Source organism: Gobius niger (genome assembly GCF_951799975.1).
Source record: "Gobius niger genome assembly, chromosome: 20".
Lineage (NCBI taxonomy): Eukaryota > Metazoa > Chordata > Actinopteri > Gobiiformes > Gobiidae > Gobius > Gobius niger.
Genome location: NC_136871.1, coordinates 27019311 through 27042696, shown reverse-complemented (window position 1 = coordinate 27042696; position 23386 = coordinate 27019311). Strand labels below are relative to the sequence as shown.

The following is a 23386-nucleotide window of genomic DNA, read 5'->3' as shown; positions in this document are numbered from 1 at the left end:
GACAAAATAAAAAGTTATAGTTTTGAGGTTTTTGAACATGCAGCCAACAACTAAAGTGACAGTACAAGACGGTAGATTCAAAAGTAGAGCTCGGTGTACCTTTTCCCTTATGTCAGACTGTGGTAAACTGGCCAGACAAACACTCCATCTACTATTTGCATTTACAGTGAAGTAGTTTGGACCTTGTCAACGCAAATTCGATTTTCTTAAACAATTGGAAAAAACTCATAAAACAGGAAAATAAAGAATTGGCAATTATTCTTCTACACTTTTCATTTAGAATTCTATCACGATTTTGTAAAAAATTCTCACTTTGTATAATGTTGGTTGCTAATCCTATGCTCACAGCTGAATCCTTATTCTACTTTATGCAAGGTGCAAACTTGTTAAATTCATCAACCCCAAAAGGGCCTGGATAACAGACATTTGCAACAATGTAAAGACATACTGCGTAACATTTCACACAGTAAATATAATAAATGCAAGCATTCATTTTAGAGTGTTCTTTCTCGGCAAATGAAACATGCGACTTTACTTTCAGCGCACTCGGCTCTCCTAAGACCAGACTCTATCTGCTTTTCTTTGGTTATTGGCCAAATGATTTAAACACAGTAGGTGCATGTTGCTGGCATGTTTGTTTATCTCCTGTTTAGTTGTTTTTTGGTAGCAATAATATGACCTGGAATGTTCCGCACACGTAGAATTTTACCCAATACATTTGAATTGAAATACAAGTATTTATTTTCTGACAGACATTGTCACGATTGAAAAATACCTCATAAATGTACAAACAAACATGTGAGCGGCTCGCCTCTCCTCAGACATGTCCGGGAGTGGGGACGTCTCCAGCTCGTCTCCATGGAGATGTGGACTAAAGTCAGCAGAATTTGTGATTTAAACAGGTCGTCCAAATCCTTTCTTTGATTCCCCACTGCAGTAAGAGCATGTTCTGTGTCGAGCATGTTTTGTACTGATGACAACAGTATAGTCAAAATGTTACGCAGTGTGCCTTTAAGACAACGTACAGATAAATATATCATTTCTACTCTTTTACGTGGCCAGGTACCACTGCAGATGATTGTAACATTGAAGTGGAGTCAAAGCCTCTCCCTATTATTATTGAACAGACAAATAATGCATGCACACAAACATGATAACGTCAGTCTACACAACCAGGGTCTCTACTTTGGTAACATCTAAAGTACCACATTCCAATTGAGAATTTTACTCGTCACATTAGCAATAAGAGGATGTCGATGTTGGTTTGTTTTACTCTAGAAGTTGCTCCATCTTGGGGTTGATGAAGGAAAATCCAGAGAACGCTGACTGGTCCATGGAGTCTATGAAGTTTTTGTCGCTGTATGAGAGGCGCGGCTTCTCACTGAGGAACTCCCGGTCGAAGTTACTGCAGTCGTTGGCCGCTTTCTGTAGTAATAAACAAAGATGAGTGAAATTAGGATGGAGAACAGTCAGTGATGATGTTAAAGAGGTAAAGGGGGTCATTCATCATTTAGTGTCTCCTGCACACTCACCACTTTTGGTTTGAACGGCGGCTCCATCTCCCTCCGCTCCAGACTCGTCCAGTTGATGCTCTTGAAGAACGGATGCAGTTTCAAGTTGCCCACGACTCCTAACCTGCGACTGGGGTCTCTCTCAAACAACTGTAACGAGGAGAGAGAAGGGGATCACAACACGTCCTTTGTTCAACAGCGGATCAGTATCATGAACAGACCCTTTCCAGCAGGTCTCTGGCCTCCTTGTTGATCCAGCGCGGATAGTGGGGCGTGTCCATCCGAATGGACTCGAACAGCTCGTCCTCGTCGTCTCCATGGAAAGGCGACTGTCCGATCAGCATCTCGTACAGCAGCACTCCGAAAGACCACCAGTCCACAGAGAACGAGTACTTCTGCCCCAACAGGATCTACAACGATAAACACTACTTTGTTAAATGTGCAAAAAAGTGTCAGTGTGGTTTGAATATAAGTGATCATATTTTTTTCCCCCTAGACCGAGTTACATAAGATTCATAGGTTTAGCCCAATATTAGTTTGATTAAACCCTGGTGTAGTTTTGGAGGCCTAGAGGAAGACAAAGAGGAGACTTATGGAGAAGAAGACATGGAGTTGGTTTGTGTGAGAGGAGAGGGTGAGGGGACAGAGACATATTTTACATCTAACCTCTGGAGCGATGTAGTCCGGAGTCCCGCAGAAAGTGGTGGCTCTGTTTTCTCCAAACACGTTTTCTTTGCACATCCCGAAGTCGGCGATCTTTATGTGTCCCTCGTGGTCCAACATGACGTTATCTAACTTCAGGTCCCTGCAAAGCAACAGAAGAAACTCACATCACCCTAGGCTGTAAAGACCACCTACTTTTGAACATGAATTTAACCAGTGTGGATTCCCACCAGCAGTACGACAGCTACTACAGCTGTGTAGAGTTCGGCCACAACTCAACATTTGGCAGTTCGATTCCTGATATTGATGTGTCCTACAGCAAGACGCCTTCATTACCCACCTTGCCTTCACTGGAGTCTGAATGTGAGTTAACCTCTTTTCCCCCAATTTTCTCAGTTTGGCATGAAGCTTCTTAGTAAAAAAAAAAGTGTCAAAATAGACAGAAACAAGGATGAAACATGAATGACAACGCAAAAGGGCCCCAAAAAGCCACAAAGGAGGACAAGCAAAAAATTGGCAAAAATGTGACGAAAACTCAATAAAAAAGTGGGAAAAATTTGATGAAAAGAACGTGAAAAAAAGGACGACAACTTGGCAATAGTGCAAGGAAAAAGATCTGTCAACATCAGCTTTTCTAGGTCTTAGCTTTCAAATGAAGAGAGTAATTCCTTTATATAGCGAGAAAAGCTTTCGATTAATCCCAACAATCAAGTCCTACTTCGCACTAGTGCCGGCTTCAAGTAGTTAAAGGGATATTTCAGGATTTTTGACTCACAGTAGGGTCTCATTTCCTAGTTATCCAGAGTGCTGTTGATTTCTGGAGATATATATATATATATATATATATATATATTTTTTTTTTTTTTTTTTTTTTTTATTCATGCAGTCATTATATTTGAAGAGTTTAGTGGTGCTAGGCTAGTGCTAGGCTAGCGCATGTCTATGGTAACTAGTAGCCTGCAGTAAAAACAGTCTGACCCAAGCACAGTGCACCTGAGGCAAATCACTTATAACACCAGACTACCCATATAAATGTGTGTGTTGACTGAATAATTTTTGAAGTATAACTATTTTGCATTTAAAATAACTTATATTTCAGTAGCATCAGCTTCCTGGTTGTAAGTTGTCAAAAATCCTGAAATATCCCTTTAAAGTTCATTGATAGTACATTGATGGTATAACAAATGTTAGATGTATCAGGAACTCTCTGACCATAGATGTTTCCAGTATCTAAGTTTAGAGTTCAGGTGAAGGTGCACTTAACTGTACTGTAGGAAGTTCTCTCTTCTCTCCTAAACTCTTCATTCATTCATTGTTTTTGTGACCATTGCATTATTACTACTTGTTGTGGGAAGCAGAGCTCTAAGCAGCCGGCACAGTCATCGCATTAACACGCATTAATATTAACATAAAAGGTGCTGTGCTAAACGTGTGGGATCAACCAACCACAGGAAAGTGCCTTTCCTTATTCCACCGACACAGTGTGGCTCTAAACATGCTGCAGTCCTGGAGACATGCTTTATTTATTCTAAGTTTATTTGAAGAGGGACCGGTTTGTTACATACACACATGTTACATACGACAGTGTCTGACCTGTAGATGATTCCTTTGGAGTGAAGGAACTGGAGGCCACAGATGATCTCGGCCGAGTAAAACCTGGAGAAAACATCAATCCAAAGCATGAGCATGTGTGATCATGTTGTGTTTGGATGAAAAACAAAGAGGTACAACATGATTCCCGTGATCTGCTGCTTTCTTGGCAGTTCAGTTTACTTTGAAAACTATGATTAGCTCCATAGCACAAACAGTACAATTTTCTACTCCTGTTGTGAGTATATTCTCTTCGTGTTTTGTTTCCTTTTTCTGGTTTGTAAAGCACCATTAAAGTGTTAGTAACATGATTTCATATACTGAAGTGGCTCCCAAACTTTTTGGAGCCGTGTACCCCCTGAAGCTTTGGGTGAAGTACATTGACGTGATTGAAAACACTGTGAATATCACCTGTAATATTTTGATTATTTCCTACGATATTATGAACTCAAGCAGGTTTTCCACATTCAACATTTTTTTCTCTCACCTGGGTGAAAAAAATGTAATGAAAATGCCAGTTTTGTTAGTGTGAATGGGTAAAGCTGAGTGTTTTGCTTTGTCCCAGCAGACCAGGACTCTGCTGCTTTTGTCACTCATTCTGAACACCAGACTCTGGTTTGGAATCTGCGCTCTGGCCCCGCCTCCTCTGCGTCTCCCTTCATCGTACTATCAAACCAGCGGCACAGATTCAAATGTGCTGGTTTAAGTTTATGTTATGGCGAAGATAAGGTATACGCGGGACATGATCAGCTTTGCATGTTCCACCGCAAATCAGCTCGTACATTTACATGAGTCAGATACAAAGCCACGGGTTTGTAAGCTTGTGCTAGTAAACAAATAAACTAAACTAAACTTCAGCGGCAGATGAGGACAGCCACAGACGCTTCTCCTTCCGCTCGCTCCTCGGATCAGAATGAGAGGAAAACTCGAAGTCACCATCAGTCTGGCGCCGCGGAGTTTACACACTCAGGTCCAAAGCGGCTCTTGAGGTTTGTTTCTGGAGTGACACATTTAGGTCCAGAAGAAGCTCATCCATGTCTGAATTATAGGACTCTTTCGCCTGTATCATTTCCCATGCGGCGGTTTGAACGGGATCAGATTGTGATAAACAGTTGTTTTCTCTGCGTACCCCCTGGGGCGCCCTGCGTGCCCCTGGGTAGTTTGGGAATCCCTGATATACAGTACATTATTGTATACTGTATGTGAAATCATGTTACCAACTCTTTAATGGTGCTTTATTATTACATATTATTATTGTATACAAACATTTGATCAGCTTCTCCCACATGAACAAAGCACAGACGTCATTTGGATGTGAATTTAAAAGAAAGAAACTGTGTCACTGGAGGTCTTTGATGATATTAGTCCTTTCATTTCATTTTTATTTATCAGGAGATTTTAATCAAAGTTTTTGTCATCTTTACCTTCTCTGAATTCATTTTTAGACAAAGGCTTGTTTGGAGCCGATACGCATTGAAGAAACCAGCAATATGTTTTAAAGATTTTAAGATTCATCAGCCCAGCACAATATAGGCTTTTGAAATGTAAATAGAGAATAATGATGTCGGAGGAGTGCCTTGTCTTAGTTCCCCAAACGCTTAAGAGCACTTTCCCCCAAAAAAACTAATTTTGTCACTGACTTCCTGAGCACATTGTCTATTTTTTCCTGCACGATTTAGTGGGCAAAATGTTTGACTTTGACTAAATTAAATGAAATGGTCGAAATTGACACTGACACAAACATTTTACTGTGAGACAAAGCTGCATTCATCTTCAGAGCCTGAGTAAAGGTGTGGCAGCTCGATTAAAACGAATGTTTCACTGCACTGAACACAAAAAAGCTTGGACACACCTGGTATTTCAAAGCTAAGATAAAACGTCATTTATCTCACCGGTTTTATCATCTTAAACGTGCAAGAAAATGTCAATAGTTGTTTCAGTTTTTTTTCATTCTGAAGTAATGATACTTTGACTTTTGAGTACAACTACTTCTACTACTGCCTCTCATGTGTCAGCACAGACTCATTTGCCGTGAATTATTGAGGCGGACATTTGTTTGGTGTGGGACACAGGTGAATAACGCTCTCATAATGTGAAACCGGAGCAGAGCTGAAAGATTAGCCTTTCTCTGACCTGCTTCTCTCCTCAGCTGTGGACGAACAGCACGGCACACTGACAGACTGTTCGGGAGTGAGCATGTGACACCTTGGAAATGTGTCTGCAACGTTTCCGTTTTTGTGTAATTGTAAAGAAAAGCAAAACTCCAGAGCAAGTGAGCAGGTTCAGCGGCAGCATGAGGCTGAGTTATGGAGCTGCCGGGTCAAAGGGTAATGGTAACCTCAGGTGCTAAACGCTAACGCCATGTAAACTATCCAGGCGACTGTCGTCTCGAGGAGGGAAAAATATTTGGACGTATTGGCTGGAAAATGTGTTTGACATTTGGTCCAAACTTAACGTCAAATGATGTCATCTGTGACCACAGTTTGAAAAACAACGCAGACAGTGACTGAGAGACAAGGTTTGCACAAGAAGCCCTTAGAGCTGCACCCGTCGTCTCATCAGTTCCAGACAGAAAACATTTTTATGTGGACAGAAGGATGGAGTCATTCTAACTGTGCTTAAAGAGACTAGACGGAGTTTGAAAATGTTAAAATGATGTGTTTTCCTCCCCCTACTTGCTCCAGCAATGCCCTAATGTGTAGAAGGAACCCAGACCTGTTCACAACAACACAACTGCCTCTAAAATCCTGCACTGTCACTCAAAAAGGTGTTCATTCGAGTCCATCAAGTACCGTCATGCATGAGCTTAATATAGAAACTGCAGTTACGTGTAAGACCTGGAGTGGCAGTAGTGAGCAGAAACATGTCAACTTCCATCAAGTCCCTTAAGAATTATCTGGAAACTCTGGTCTACATCAACAGTGGTTGGGGACAGAGGATGGAAATTACCTTGAGCTATAATCCTGCATTTTAAGTATACTGTACTTTGTGTAAATGCATTGTCCCTTTTAAATAAATAAATACAAAATACAAAATACAGTAAAACTTCTAGAAAGAAGAAATGAAGTGAGATATTTGGGATTCTTCGTAAATATTTCATATGCATCACGGTCTATCTGCATCCCCACATACACCCACAAGGGTCATGTCCTAGTCAGTGCTGGTGCCGTTCTGATAAAAATGTGACCTTGAGCTTTGGTATGTCCGCAAATTTGTACTCGTGCCCATGCAGCTTGAGGCGACCCCTTTGAGATGTGGCTGTAGCAACATTTACCGAGGAAAACGGACTTGCATCAAACTTTTACAAATTCAGAATATGCCTGACTTGTTTTGTTTACAAACAACGAAAGAGGGAGCACATGCACTTTCACTTATGTTACTTGTGGTTCAAATGAATTCCTAATGAATTTATAACATCCCAATTCTTCACAGGGATGAGTTTATAAGTACATTTCACAACTTTCAAGGAGCAGTACTGCCACGCTAATGCAAATAACAACAACGGCCTGAAAGTTCACCATTGATTAAAATGCTCTATCATTTGGGCGCCAACAGGGCTCTTACAGCAATGCGCAGAGGGAATTGGGAATTGTTATTGGGCCACGCCTCCCCAAACTCGAGCTAAAACTCTTCTTATGTGGCCCCAGCTTTAAGCAGAACTTGGATTTTATATGAATATGCCAAAAATACTTAGTACATACATAAATTCTCTAAAAGTGCCTTTGGTGATTCAGTTGTCACCTTATAGATAAAGATATTTGCTAACAGATCGTGCAGGAAGTCATGTATGTAAAGGTCTTGCCCACAATAAATGTTCCATGTTACAAAATATCTAAAAACTCCTCCATCTGAAAGACATTCAGTGCTTTGAATCAATCTGTGCTTTTGTTCCATATCTTGGAAGGGTTCCCGCCGTCACTGAAGGCGGGTGCATCTCTCCGCACATGCTCCCAACACTAACTCCATTTAAGGTTTGATACTGAACAGACGCTAACACGTGTAGCCACCAGAGCCCACTCTCAAACAGGGGACAGCCAGACAAATGAATGAACACACGATTGCAAAAGGAAAACAGAGAAAGTGTTAGAATAGGCTGCCTTTTTAAACTATATAGATAGAGACACACAGGGAAAGAAATGACCAGTAATATGGAATGAATAGGACGCTTAAACCGTGGCAAATTCACATGTTGGGTCAGCACACATTCAGGTGGAGAGGAGATGGACAACCTCTCATTATTAGAATGGAAAAAAGTTAGGGAAGTGTGTATTAATTCTCCAGATGTTTATAAATCCCGATTCAGCTGCCAAGAGAGTGTACTGTGTAGGCGGGTCGAGGCCATTAAAAGGCTGTGAGTGGGACGAACAGGGAGAGCATTCTGAAGATGTCCAACAAAACAAAGAAAACACAACATTGTCCGGTAATGATTCAGTTCTGTTAAAATCTCTCTCTCTCTATTACTCTGATAATGAGTGTTTTAATGTGTCATAATGTTTTGGCTGATCTCTGTTACTTACGTGGCTCGGTAAAGCTCAAATCGTCCTTTCTCCTGAATATGAAACATCAGGTCTCCTCCGTTCAGATACTCCATCACAAAGAACAGGTGCTCCTGTGAGTGAGACCATGGACCAAGCGTTAAACAGAAGTCTTATTTGGTCATTAAACATTGTGAATCAATCTATAGTAATCGCCAAACATCAAGTTTCCTTTCTTTGAATAAGCAAAAAATTATACTCCAGGTTTTATACCTTATGTTACATTTGAAAGTTAAATACTTTACGGGACCATAAGTATCATTTACTTTCTAACGGGATAAATGACGTTTGTCGTTTGTTTGTGAGATACAGTGGGGAAAAAAAGTATTTGGCCAAAATCCAATACAATGTCTATGTGAAACTGACCAAATACTTTTTTTCCCCACTGTATAACCGAAATGCTGAAGAAAATACAGCATAAGGCTGCAAAGAGGAAGTAGCGCCTTCAGTACTGCTGGTAACACATCACGCCTCAGCCTCTTTTTTTTATAACTGACGCCCCCCAGTCACTGGTGCAGTAAAAGGTAAATGGACTCAACTTATACGCGTTTTTCTATCAGGCCCAATGTGCTTTACAGTAAGGAACCAGTCACCCATTCACTCTCTCATTCACGCACCAATGTACGCAGACACTAGTATGTGGCACATGCAAGATGAAAGTCTCGTTTGGACCAACGCTGTTCTTGCACCAGGCGGAAAATCGGGCCCATCAAGTCTTAAATGCACCGGGTGGTATACAGTGGCCCCAGAGCGATAAATTTCTAGTAAAGGTTCTATATTAAGCTCCTGCATTACGGAGCTTCAGACCCGAATGAACACCTTTTTGAGTGACAGTCCATGATTTTACAGGCAGTTGTAGTGAATAGGTCTGGGCTCATTCTACACATTAGGAGGAAAATACATCATTTAATTTTGTTTAAACTCTAGTCCCTTTAACGCAGCTGACTTGCAATTACATTCAGTTCACATGGGCCCCTTTAGCCCTTCTGCCACACAGTGTTCAGAAACAGCTCTGTCTGCGATCAACTTGAATGCAATTTGAAACGCGATGCCAAGCTCTGGACCAAACCGGATTATCTGCGATGCAGGGTCGGGACTGGGGACTTGCCTTGGTCTGGAAAGTGGAGAAGAGGTGTGTGAGGAAGGGGTTGTCCCAGGCCAGAGCCAGAACGCGCTTCTCGATCATTGTACACTCCACATCGTCGTCCATCAAAACCACGTCCTTTTTCAGAGCTTTGACGGCGAAATATTCCCCGCGACCTTTCAATTCTGCCAACAGAACCTGAGAGAGGGGATGATTTATGAATGCAGCCAGAGAAATGGGTTCACACGCATGTTGGACTGACAAAGCTCATATCGTAATCTCTTTCTTTGCAGAGTTAATTTGATTAGACAGATTTATTGATGAAGAAGGAAGAAACAAGCTCTAGTTATAACAGACTTGCCAAGAAGAACTACAAAGCAGTTTTTCTATTTTACGAAAACCTTAAGATATGACTGAGGCAATTATGCAGCAAAGTAAACAATGTATGTCCTTCATGTTTTCAGCTTTGTTATAGTTGTACTGCACTGATATTCCAACACGTACTTTTCCGAAGCTGCCTTTCCCAAGGACTTTGTGGAAGATGAAGTTGTCGACGCCGATGCAGGTCAGGTGACTGATCTTAGAGACGGGCCGCGGACTGGAGCCCTCCCACAGCTGCCCATAAGGGCCGTCTACAGCGACACAGTTTCCGTTTAAAGCAACACAGTAAAAACAAACCCTAATGGGCACTGGGCACATTTATCTGAGAGAAATAACCCACCAGTGATCTCCAGTCCAGCCAGTTTGTCCATCTCGTCGTAGATGCCGATTTCTGAGAGGTCAGGCAGAGCTGGATCCGAGCGACGAGTGGATTTCTGGATGGATAGAGAGTGAAATATTTGATGTAATGATCATAAAAGAAGGCACAAACGGTTTAGGTTGTGAACTCACCTGGCTGACTTGGTTTAGCGCCTCTGCTAACAGCTTCTGGTTGATCCCACACAGATTGGCCACTTTGTCCTGACACTTGTGATGGACGTTCATGGCACAGTCTAAAGCAAACGGTACAATTACCAAGAAGAAACGACTGCGGTGTGATATGATTAGACCTATTTGAGAAGGAAATGAAAAAGATATATTCAAAACAGTGTCTCGAAGAACCACTGCCGTAATTGGTCACCTTCACATTTGAGCCCCTGCTTGACCAGGCCCCACAGCAGACTGCCGCAGTGGTCACAGAAGGTCGGACTCATGTAGTTATGGGTCTTAAAACGGTGCGGCATGTCAATCTTAAACCTCTCCTTCTGAAACTGTGGAGACAAACGCAAAAAACAAAATCAATCCAAAATCAACAACGCGAGTGGTAGATTTTTGCCGTGAAGAGAGAGCTTTTTTACAATCGACAGTAAATGACCAAAAACACATCGAAAGCAGATACTGAGGAGAAATATAAAATCTGTATATTCAAGTTTTGATACTGTCGGAGAAAAAAAAGTGAAACACAAGTTGGAAAAAAAAATTAAAAAGGGGAAAAATTGGGGAAAACAAGTGAAAAAACACATAGAAACAAATTTAGAAAAAAGGGGGAAAATTAGAAAAAAAAATATGGACAATTTGGGGGGAAAAATGTGGGGGGATAAGAAAAAACATGGAATGTGTTTTTTCTGCCCCTTTGTAGCTAAAGGAAGTTTCTTGGTTATTTCACCTCAAAGAAATGAAGTGAAAGAAAATGAATAAATTAATATTATTAATCTGTTTTATGGTTCTATATGACAAATATTTTAGGATAGGTATCGTTCAGGTATCGGTATTGAAAACCAAGTATCGTTAAAGTACCAGTAAAACAAAAAAAATCTAAAAAAGACTCTATTGAGTCTGGTTTCTATTTCGTGGGCCCTACAGATGCAGTAGCTTCAGTGTGACTTAGGCGCTGGACACCACTTCCTATGTGCCAAAATAACAAGTAAAATGGTGAAGGAAAGTGGGGAATATTCCATTAGTTGCGGGAAAGTTGCGGAGTTTTGGAAAAGCTGCACTGATTTCGAGACAATAACGATACGTTGACAGTTGCGAACCCAACATCGCAAAATCCTGGAGGCTCGGATTTCTGTCTGAAATGCATAAAAGTCCTAAACCTTTAGGGACATAACACATGTATAAATAAAGTTCATTATTTAGTTCACTGAAGGGTGTTTATGGCTATTTGTTTGTGAAATGGTTTGTGAGTAAGCCCATCAAGATGCCATTAAACGTCCAAATTGATGCATATTCAGTGATGGAAAGTCCCGGCACAGACCCAGTGAGAAAAGCCGCCGGGGTGTGATTTCCTCATTGGTTTTAGTGAAGTGTAAATAGAGCAGCGGCGGCTCCTCTGTAGTGAATCAGAGAGAGGTCACAGAGGTCGCAGGCACAATATAAACTTGTGGGGGAGTGTTATTAGCACTGAAGGGGTTTCCTCACAACAGCCACGCGCCAGTTCAATTCAGTTTCAACATGGAGTAGAAATGCTGCCTTCTTTTCCTACTTCATGGCTTTCTTATCTTTACCTCGGGATTCTGTTGCCGATGCAGAGACAGAGAGACATATGGGATCTGTTTATACGCACCACCGTGTCCCGGCTGTTGGCTGCTGTACCAGTGCACCTGCCGATGATCTTATCTATGCACTTCTTATGGATCGCAGCATTGCATTCTGGGAGAAAGGAGAACATATAAAGCCTATGTGAATATCCAAGTACATTATCAATACTACTTCAGACAGTAGGGACTTACGCCTGCATTTGTAGCCTTGCTTGTTGAGACCCCTTTGAACGAGAGAAGGAACAAGGTTGAAATGAATGTTTAAATGAGATGTGATGAAGATATGAGGAGGTAAGTTCGGTGTTGACATTGATATGATACAGTTAATGGAAGGAAAAGAACGTACTGTTTGTATTATTGAATTATTGCGTGTCATTCTTGCATTAGTTTAGAAGTTCATAAAGTATTCCATTAGGTATTTTTCCAAATCCCTGCGGCTCTAGTCAAATACTTTGGGAGCTGGGGCTTAAACACGGGTCACTCTACACAATGGGAGGTTAATGCCAGAGTCATGACCCATAATGAATCACTTAAGTATTTCACATGTATAATCACAGTTAGAACAATGGCTGTCAAAATAATCGACGCCTCAGATACTAGTAAAAACAAAAACTAGAATAAACAAGATGCTCATTCTCAAGAGTCAAGAATGATCATAGGATCTTTAGCAGAAGCCTGTTTAAATGGCCAAATCTATAATGGAAAACTAATCTATACAATTATGATCAGAAAATATAACTATACAATATTTATGTCCCTTACATTGTAAGTAAATGTATTTAGAAATGTTAAAATTATGGCAAGATTATTATTAATTAATAATGAATAATATTAATTATTAGATTAAGTGTGTAAGGAAGTTGGAATGAGCCTTGAAATACTTATGCCATATTAAACTACATTACACTCAATGATGGACAAAGAACTTTCACTTCATGACTGAGGCTGAAGTACAGGACCTCTGGGTCAAACATCACTGCAAATACAAGTGAAATGTTCCTCATTAAAACTGTTACTTAGGTTAAAATATTTGATGTTGAAGTAGAAAATAAATACTAAATAACATTGTGGGTTCAAAAACAAGAAGAGTGTGCACTAATTCAGTGGTTCCCAACCACAACAAAGTCCCTACAAATGCATCAAAACAAGAAAAAAGGATTTATTTCAAACAGATGAACTGTGTCTAATGTCTAATGCACCTGTGGTCTTTTCTCAGTCTTATTTGATGATTTTTATCCATATAATTTGCTCACTTATGACTCGACCATCTGACCAGGCAAAGCTCTTGAACCCCCCTGAAATCCTAGGCGCCCCACAGATTGGGAACCACTGCCCTAATTCACTGCCTGTACGGCAACATGACGGGGACAAACCTCCCAACAACTTATACTTTTTTACTTTGGAGTCTTCATGACTAACCACCTCTGACTATACAAAGCTACTTATGTTTGCCCGAAGTCTGATTTTTAACACCATTATTTGAGGACGTTGCTTGTGTTGATTGTGTGCTGACTGACCAGACGAATTCGCGGCACACGGAGCAGAAGGTCGGCTGCCTGAAGAAGGTGGCGATGAACTCGTGGTTTTTGATGAAGTGGATTTTGGCCTGTTTGATCGCGCCTCGTCTGCGGTTTATAGTGGGAGCCTCCTCCTCTTTGGGGGCCTGCTTACACTCTGACAGAGACAGAAAAAAATCAATAAACTTGTGTAAGAGCTTGATTAAATATATACATGACACAATAATGTCAATGACCTTAATGTCCACAATACCCAATGACTAACAAAATCATAAACTGGTTGTATCTGAAACATAGAGGAGCTGCACGTGCAGCAGACTGTGGGCATTTATTTGTTTTACCTGCGTCCCCTCCTTCCAGAAAGTACTGCACAGCCATCATCACTTTCCCCGACGGGTGCAGATCAACCTGGAACAAAATCCATCTTTTTACATTCTTTAGACATATACAGCTATCAAAACACTTTTATTTTAATTTTAAAAACATTATTGTTTAGTGTAGAAGCAAATGTTTGGGTTTCACTTAGCGCAACTACGTAAGAGCGAAACCTGCACATTTCTTCTTCTGAGACACTGAAGAGGCACCAAGAGCCTCTACGCCTGCAGTACAGTGGAGGCGTCACAAGAGGAGGTATCCAGGCGAGTCTCACAGCTAAGCCACACAAGCCTTCTATTGTTCAGGGTAATAGACATTCATTGGAGAACAACACAGATTGCTGCTGCTAAGCTCTTCTCAGAAGACGGAGAAAGACGGTTGTGGAGCGGAGGGAGCTGCGCAGGAAGAAGAGGAAGGAGGAGGTGGAGGAGCTGACCAGTTCAGGACATCATGCACTGAAACAGGGACAAACCTTCCAAAAATATGCTGGTCCGGTTGGTCCACAGTCGCAGCGGCTCAGGACTAACACCTGAACACTATTGTGTTGTGCGCTTGTATAATGACAAACAAAGCACGTACTTACTTACTTTATTTTAGGGATGGCATTAGTTTAGTAAGTTTTTTCTCAAAAGCCTTAAAAAATATTGAGTCAAAGGGATCCATCTTTAAAGGTGCAGTATGGAACTTTTAATGTGACGTTTTAAATGATTATTAGTGTGTATTTGATTAGCATGGCGCCTTTACTTTCCATCACAGTGCCCTCTTAGGGCGATTTCACACAAGCTTTTGGTCGATCTAAAGGGTCTCTCGACCCGAGAGAGCCACTTTTAATAACTGCTCTGATGAGGCAAAATGGACCAACTTTATATCGTTCAGGTATGTCTCTCTTCCCCCCCTCGTTCTCTTCCTGCTGCACAGTAGGAAGCGTTCCTCTCCATTTTCCTCTCCGTATCTGCCTCACAGTATTTAATCATGAGAGGAGTGACCACTGTATAGCATCAGGGGCGGAGAGGAGTGACCACTGCTTAGCATCAGGGGCGGAGAGGAGTGACCACTGTATAGCATCAGGGGCGGAGAGGAGTGACCACTGTATAGCATCAGGGGCGGAGAGGAGTGACCACTGTATAGCATCAGGGGCGGAGAGGAGTGACCACTGTACAGCATCAGGGGCGTGTGCAAGTACGTGTCTGTTCATTGACAGGTTGATGCCCGTTGACATGGGAATCATTTGGTTGAACAGCTGATCGTTGTTATGTGGCTGGTGGATGGTGCCACGTCTGGTGCGAGCGCGTGTGAACACGGACTGAACTAACTTTGAAGTAAATACAGTTGAAACTAGGGCGGCCTCAGGTCGACCCATGAGTTGTTGTGGGTTTTAAGAGTTCCAGGTATAACCCTCTCACCAGAAAACCTATAAAACAATTGATCCTGGAGAGTTGTAGAGACCATCATCATCAAAAGTAAAGGCTCCATACTAACCACCCATACCGCCACTGGGTCACTACAAGGTCAAGGTAAAAGTTGCATAATTCATCTTTAAAGCTAAACTAAACACGTCACTACATTCACTGTCCAAAATGACCTGCTGAGGTGCCATGAGGAACAAGATATTTCATCATTTGTCAGCTGAAAAATGTTGATATGGTGTTCATATGTTTTCTCCATGGCTTTCCTTGTCGATATAAATAGCTCTTTTCATTGTTTTCTTACCCAGAATTCAGCTTTGCCGTTAGCTTTCTTGCAGCGCTCGGCGAGGACAGACACGCCCACAGTGACCTCAGCCAGGGGCTCCTCTGCCGTCTTCATCAGCAGCACCTCCAGTACGCGGCCCTCGTAGACGTGAGCGTCGAAACTGGCCTTCCAGGCGGGATACATGGTGGGCTTCCTCTGCACCAGGGTCTTACCCCGCTCTGCCAAAGAATAAAGTTAAAGGTTACAGGGGGCGTTGAGCAAAATCTACCACGTTACAATGTTCTGTAGAGTTACTACTACAAAACTATACACATCAGCTCCTTCTGATACTGGTGGCGATGTCTGACAGTAAATTACAACTACGAGACAGAGCTGAGGTTTGTTTGGACGCCAAGTGAGAGGACGAAGATTCTAAAAGGGACAGATTTGCAACATGTGTCACCCCAGAAGCCAAGAAAGGAAAACTTTGAATTAAGCTGTTTCAGATAAATACAGCCTTCTCTGACCAAAAAAAAAAATCAAGATGGTGGACAAAATGTGTTTGAAATTAACACCAAAAACAAGAGAAAGCCATCAGAACACAGCAATATTACAGCTACGATTTAATAGCCACACAAAATGAAAACTTGTAAGCTGTATGTCAGTAATACCACTGCACACACAGAACATTTGCATTGGCAGCAACTGATATCAAGCAATTAAACATAAAACAGGTTCTAAAACGTTGGAAGAATATCGTTTTCAGATGAGTTTGGCAAGAAGATTTGCAGCTCATGTTTTACAATTAAGTTTCACAGTTCACAGTGAACAATTTAACACGTCCAGGAACATTAGCATTTGAGAGAAAACTATGAGCTACTAAACTATTACAAGAATCACAAGTAATTCAGAACATGAATGAGAGGCCTAAACTACCGTTAATAAGACGCCACAGAGGAAGGATATTGTGTTGATTGCAAAGAATATCATGTTGCATCATTGTGATTCATTTAGGGACTTCATTGCTTCTTATTACAGACCACAGCACTGGTTAAAGAGAAAAGATTAGTATCTCACCAGTCGTCAAAGCCTCCTTCATCTTGATGGCACAAAATGGCGGGCTGTCCAGGGAGGGCAGGACGCCCAGGTCGTAGGAGTTGAAGGCGATCCTCAGGAAGGGAGCCATGATGAATCGAGTTCACGAGGTCCCCTATTCCTGTCAGACAAAAAAAAAAAAAGATTACTTGCCGACCATGCGAGAACAATGGGAAATCCTCCATAAATCCAAGAATAAGAATGGTGTTCTGGGGGATGAGAACCATTAGCTTTAGTTACACTACTTCACTCTTATCAGATTGTATTCAATATGGATTATTTACAGGCTGCTGAAATACATGGTGATGAAGGCATGTGGTTTTGGGATCGATGCAGCCCCAGCAGCAGGTTTATGTGTGACTGTTGCATAAGTCCTCAGCACCGTGGATAAATGCGTTACAGTACCATAGCAGTCTATTAAGTGTGTGCAGTGCATTCACATCCCATAAAAGGCATAACCAAGGCATTTGTCACACTCTCCCAACTACAGTATTGGTCAGTAAAACAACCAACATACTAGGCTTTAAAGCAACTATGTACTGTAGGGCTGTGCAATTAGCATAATCGAAAAAATGGTTTTTTGTTGTTGTTTTTTTGCAAAGCAGACTTGCATTATTTCACGGCGCTGGGATTATTTTCCCTTTGCATTTCTCGTGCCACGGCTCATGCTTTTGCCTGACATAAAAACAAACAGCACGGTGTGATGATGTCATCAGGCCGCGCTGCTCAGTTTACTTGCGCAGGTGTGAGGGCTGGCCAGCAGGGGGCAGGTGTGAAACAGAGACCTCTCCTTAATCGAGGCATACTTTGAAATCATTTGTACTTTTATGACTGTTCAGAAAACAGAAAATATTCAGCATAGTTTTTCTAGTTTCTATTAATAAATATATAAATAAAATAAAGACTTTTTTTTAAAGGCAACAAATAATCGTTTGAATAATCGTGATTTCAATTATGACTAAAATAATCGTGATTATTATTTTTTCAATAATCGAGCAGCCCTAATGTACTGTAAAAGGCCATAAATAAAGCTGTCTAATTATACTGTGCATTATCTTGTTAAATCACCTTTGGACAACAATTAATATGTATGAAAATAAGTATTTTGTAAAGAAATTCAACCCTAATTTCTGCACTTTCATTATCATTATCATTATTCATTAGTCATTAGTGGTAGTAATAGTAGAAGTAATAGTAGTAGATGTAGTAAGGCTGCACAGTATGAGAAAAAAATGCAACTTGATGTTAACTAACTACTATTAAGATGATACTAAGCCATTTTATCTCAATATGTCCCATCGAAATAAAAGCGTAAATGACATTTCGACAAAACTTTTGCACATGTGTAAGTTGCCATGGGTTTTTGTTTCAAGCTGTGTTTGCAAAACAAATGTGCAGATCTCAGTCAGATGGAACGCCTCGGTGATTTGGCGATAAATGGTGTTTTTTCCCTTGTGGTAGTTCGTAGAAAATGTGGCCATTTTGTCACATAATATTGTGATAACAATACGGTGATCATTTGTTCAGCCCTAATTAGTAGCAGTAGTATAGTACTAGTATTTGCAGGACAGGCTTTGTCAAGGGGAATTTCAGAGGAGTAGATAAGTCAAACAAGCACGTCTGAAACAAATTAAGTGTGTGAATAACATGGTTAAAGCTCAGAAATATCACGTTCCCCAAACCTCACAGACCCAAACTCAAATATTGTTGACTGAAGAGAGACCGACTGGCCAAACCAAGTCATAACATGCACACAAATAGGACTAAACAAAGCCAGGGCATGACAACCTTTAAAAATAAAAACAAAAACTCTAAAATGAACCTGGATAAATTCATTACCTACTCAAGAGTCATCAAGGGCAGCAGAATTAGTCAAACAAAGCAAGCAGCAGGTGTAAGAGTCTTCAGATCATTTTTCCACCGTATTCTTGAAAGTGAATAACATGCAAATCAAACAAACCTCAAGCAAGCACCGTGTGTCCCTATCCACTTCCTGCCTGAGGTCACACTCCATCAGAGACTGACACAGATTTTGTCAGTATTGGTGTTAGTAGTAAGAGCAGTATTAGTAATACCTTATACATTATGGTAATACATTCCTTCCTGTTCTGGAAAGCACGTTGGATTACCTCGAGTAGCTACGAATTGTGCTCTATAAAGAAATTCCCTTGTGGTAGTTCGTAGCACAGTAAGTACAGTATATTCTAATCTTCAGTGTTGTGTATTTATGAAAATATATTGGCTGGATAACAGATTTTTCCTCCATCTTCATTTTTCCCCCCAGGATGAGTGGTTTCTTGTTTTGCCTGAAACAGACGCAGCAAGTTCAAGCACGTCTCGAATCCAAACACAGGCAGCAGCTGGTATTCACACAGTCAGTCAGTCCCTACAATCCCAGGGACGCCCACGACCAAGAGCAACAAACCGGCTCTCAAACGGACTTCAAAATAACACCAGCAGGAAAGATACAATTAAGAAAGTGGGACAAAACAGACGAGGTTGCCCCAGCAAGAGGGATGACGAAAAGCTGAACCGAAGCCAGGACACACTCATAAACACCAAAACGTAACCAAATTATGATCGAGTGACAGAAGTGAGTGCACCCAAACCATTTTAAACAAATGCTCGGATCCTTCTGTACTAAAACTGTACTCCAAAATACTGAAATATTGTCAGTTTCTGTTATTTCTTTGTGTAATGTACAAAGCTGCTTGTTTCAAGTGGCATCCATGGACATACCAATTAAGAATAGATTTTTACATGAATAACCGGGAGTCGAAAAATAATCCATGATGACGTAACTGACTCAACACCCCACGGAGCGTGTTCATAAAAAGGACAGAGAGGCGTTATCTTCGCTGTAAACTCCAAGATACCAACCGTCAGGCCAGTTATGCACAAACCTTAAACATGTACAGTGTAAACCCGCGCTTTTGAAACAATAACATGTTTCGGAACCAGGCAATTAAGTTGTTTTTGATGGGTATAAAGTCCTCACAGGATTAGCGCCCTTTCTGGAGTCATTCTTAGCCACTAGGGGGCAGTAACCTGACCTGACCCCCATTTTGTTTGTTGTTTGTTGGGGTTTGGTGGTGCAATAGTCAGCCCACCATCCGGCACCCCAATTTTTTTGACTTCCAAACAACTCAAGCTGCCACCCGGATTCTTGTTTACCCTTGAATTACAGCTTTCATTATGTCAGATTTAGATAAGAGGCAATGGAGACATTACCTTTACAGCTGCAATTAAACAGTTGTCGTGCGGATAGGATAATAGTCTATGGCAGTGATTGTCAAACCTTTCACACTTAGTACCACCTCAGTAGATATTTGATGTGCCACCAGGCCTAGATCAAGATCACATCAGGACTAAATCAGATATTCTCTTTGGTGGTGGTGAGATAAACTGCTCAGCTTGGTCCTGAGTGGCACTGACTGCAGCTGCAAGCTCCAATGGCTGGGTTTTGGTAGTCAGTCAATATCAGCGTGAGGCCGAGAGCGAAAGACATTGACTTTTCATGCCCAACTTTGATTTGTTCACTGCGTTACATCAGTCTGCCCCCTGCGCTGCTGGTGGCGTGGTAATCTGAACATTCATGTATACGTCTCTGGATGTGTTTGGACCTGCATGGAAGACACGGGGTAGAGGGAATGCTTGGTAGGTCATTTCTTTGCGGCAACAACAGAGATTGAGAATTATTCGTCAACGCCACTATTCTGGGATTAGTGGCAAATTCCACAATAATTAAACCAATGGAGATTTTAAATGTCTGACGCAGGAGTTATTGTTTACATAAAAGAATTTGGAGTCAAAAGTGTGTTATGTGTTCCCCTGACCTCCTCCTCTCCTGTTTATTTTTGTATCCTTTTGGATAGATGGTTCTTTCTGTACAACAGCAGAAGTTATTCAACCCAAATCTCTGAGTTGACAAACTGCCTTTGAGTCTAGTGAAGGAAACACAGAGGAGAAGCGCCTCATGGCAGCAGGAGGAAGATGAGTGTTTTTAAGCTCTGGAGAAGGAAAGTGACTATGTAGAATTAACCAAACGTGTGTGAAACAAAGCACAGCTCCAGGACTCCAGGTGTCTTATTTTATGAGGATACAACATTAGAAAACAGTAAAAGAGAGAAAATACACTTGAAAAATTCCATTTGCATATTCTAAATTTGACTAGGAGTACTGGAGCAGACATCTTGGCACAAACATACTGCATAATAACCAAGTTAATAACATGCTTCACTCACTTAGTGTATTTGATATCTTCAAATAACATGACTTTGGCATTATTATGACTAGGTAACGCTCTTGTACCAACAACTGTCACAAACCTGTAATAACCACATATTTTGCATTCCTCGCTGCTTTTTCCCGGGATTCAAATCCTGACTACAATGTTTCTGACGACAATGTGGCCATATTTCAGCGCTGACAAAGGTAACAGGCAGTTATTCTTTCAATGGGAAACTCAGCATGGCACCGTAATGCCTGCACCAGAGGTAGGATGTGGTTTACCGCCCTCCTCTGCTGGTTTCATGTCAAATACTCGCCTGTTTCGGTCAAATGTACATCCATCTAAGTATCGGTGTAATGTTTCCACGACTCCACACAAGCTGTCCGTGTCTTTTACGCGCGGCTGTGTCGATCTAGAAGCCATGCACCGACCACTTTGGCCACTTTGAACTGCTCACACCTTGCCAGAGAGACACTATAGAGCAGGTATAGTAAAGGACTCAAGTCGCCACGTTCGCTTCGCGCTTTGGTTTGGGCAAAATTGAGTCACTACGAAAACCAGCCGGCTTTGTAGCGCGTCGTTGTAAACCGGCCTATAAGTTTTAGTACAGAAATATAACGGCGGGGAACTAGTCCGGCGGTTCTGGTTACGCATTGGCACGGGTAAAAGCGCTTGAAGGTGTTCGATCCGGCTCTCAAACTTTCCTTTGCATAACTTTTGGGACGTTAAGGACAAAACCCAGGCGTAAAAGGATGCAGGAACTCAGCAAACTGACCTCCTTTTCGCTCTGTCCTCCGCGGTCCGCTGAAAGTTAATGTTTGTCTTCTTCCTCTCTCGTTTTTCGCTCTCTGATTCCGTCGATGGAGGAAGTATGGCGCGCGCCCACGAGCCCGTGACGTTTACCTGCCGCTCACGCGCACCACGCACGGGCACGCGCAAAGGCGAGTGTGTGTGAGTGTGTGTGTGTGTGTGTATGACTCGTGAGCCGTGAATCACAACAGATTAAGAAAAAAAATAAAAAATAATAATAATAAATAATTAGATTTGGTTCCCAGAGTCAGGACTAAATACGGTGAGACGGTTTTAGTTGAATAAAGCTAAACTGCCCTCCTGAAGAGACAGGTCTTAACTCTGACAATGACATACTGTAGGTGCATTAGAAGTTGTTCTATGTGATTCGATACAAACATGCGCAGCTTCAGTGTTGAAAATATATATCTTTGAAAATATATTCTATAGCAGTAGTTACAGTGTTAAAATGTAATATGTTTGTATCATAATACTGTTTCAAAAATGTAGCTGAGAGAGATGCTACTTTGAGTTACTTTTGGCAAAATATGAAGTGAAAATAGTAAAAATGCCACTGAGCAAAAGTGCAGTGGAATATTCCTCATTCCTTCGCTTTCCCCCGTCCTCTCGACGTTAGCTTCACGCGACTGCAACTAAATGGTAAATGGTTTCTTATAGCGCTTTCCCACCTTCACCTTCATAATGGCCTTACAGCGAGGAACCACTCCCCCGTTCACTCTCTCATTCATACACCAGCGTACACAGACACTGGAGGCAAGGCGGGTGAAGTGTCTTGCCCAAGGACAGGAGGTGGGATTGGCACGCCTGACCTTGACCAGGTCTACCATCTGCACCACTGTAATGACAAATATATTACTGTATTTTGTGTAAGTATGTTATATTCCCCAGTTATTGAATAAGTCATATCTTTTTGTATCCTGTTACTTTTGTAATATATTATTGCCCCAACACTGCGTAGTTTCTTGCAATGGTTTTTGCAGCTTTACTAAAATGGTACAACTTGCTGGAAGGCAACCAATAACATGATGAGAGCAATAATCAGAGTGGGATTTTCAGCACGGCTCCTGCCAGCTCACAGGTGGAGAAAGAAAATTGTTTCACAAAAAGGGCACGAGCTGCAGGTCTGAAGTGGGCGTGGGAGAAAGAGGCAAACTTTGTTGAATTGCCAAGAGATATTACACCATCAAAATTGGAAATCAGACTTCAGCTTTTCATATCAATTATTGTGGGGCGTTTTTCCACACCTCGCCTACACGTACTATTCATGTACATCTGATTAGGCCTATGTGAGAAACGGATCCAAGCAGAGAAGAACAAAGTTAACTCATTTCAACTTTAATTGGGTTAAAAAAAAAAGAAAATGCGTCACTTCCCTGTGGTCACATGAACTTAGAGAAACTTTATTGATCCACAAGGACAAATGTGTTTTCACAATAGCTCAATAACAGTCTTCTTGTGGACAAAGATGAATGAATAGAATAATTAGTAGACATTGCAGTTTAATACTAATACACATCTTGGAATATGCAGCCTACACATTAAGATGTTTGTATATCAGCTGATGTCATGAGAAGTTGCTCTTTCATAGTCATCAGGATATATAGCTTCACTGAACTGACTCTGATCATGTCAGTGCTCAAATTATCCTCACATCCCCAATACTATTGTTTTTAGCCTTTTTTTAAAGGGCGTCATGCCCATTCATGCTGTTTTCAACTACTGTATGTTTTTGTGAGGAAAGAAATTGGGGAAGATTTATATTTGATTGTCAATGATTTAAACACA

General features: G+C 41.3%; 1 protein-coding gene across 1 annotated transcript; it reads right to left on the bottom strand.

Annotated features, from left to right (window-relative positions):
* Positions 1-962: 962 nt before the first annotated feature.
* prkcda (protein kinase C, delta a) lies at positions 963-21684 on the bottom strand. Its single transcript, XM_079578320.1, has 18 exons — positions 21567-21684; positions 16543-16681; positions 15505-15704; positions 13761-13827; positions 13420-13576; positions 12095-12126; positions 11929-12014; positions 10504-10633; positions 10275-10375; positions 10105-10198; positions 9888-10015; positions 9408-9581; positions 8282-8373; positions 3768-3830; positions 2178-2316; positions 1733-1921; positions 1533-1661; positions 963-1425 (listed from the first exon to the last, which is right to left on the bottom strand). The coding sequence occupies exons 2-18, from the start codon at positions 16649-16651 to the stop codon at positions 1270-1272; spliced, it is 2046 nt and encodes a 681-aa protein (XP_079434446.1). The 5' UTR covers positions 16652-16681; positions 21567-21684; the 3' UTR covers positions 963-1269.
* Positions 21685-23386: the final 1702 nt, after the last annotated feature.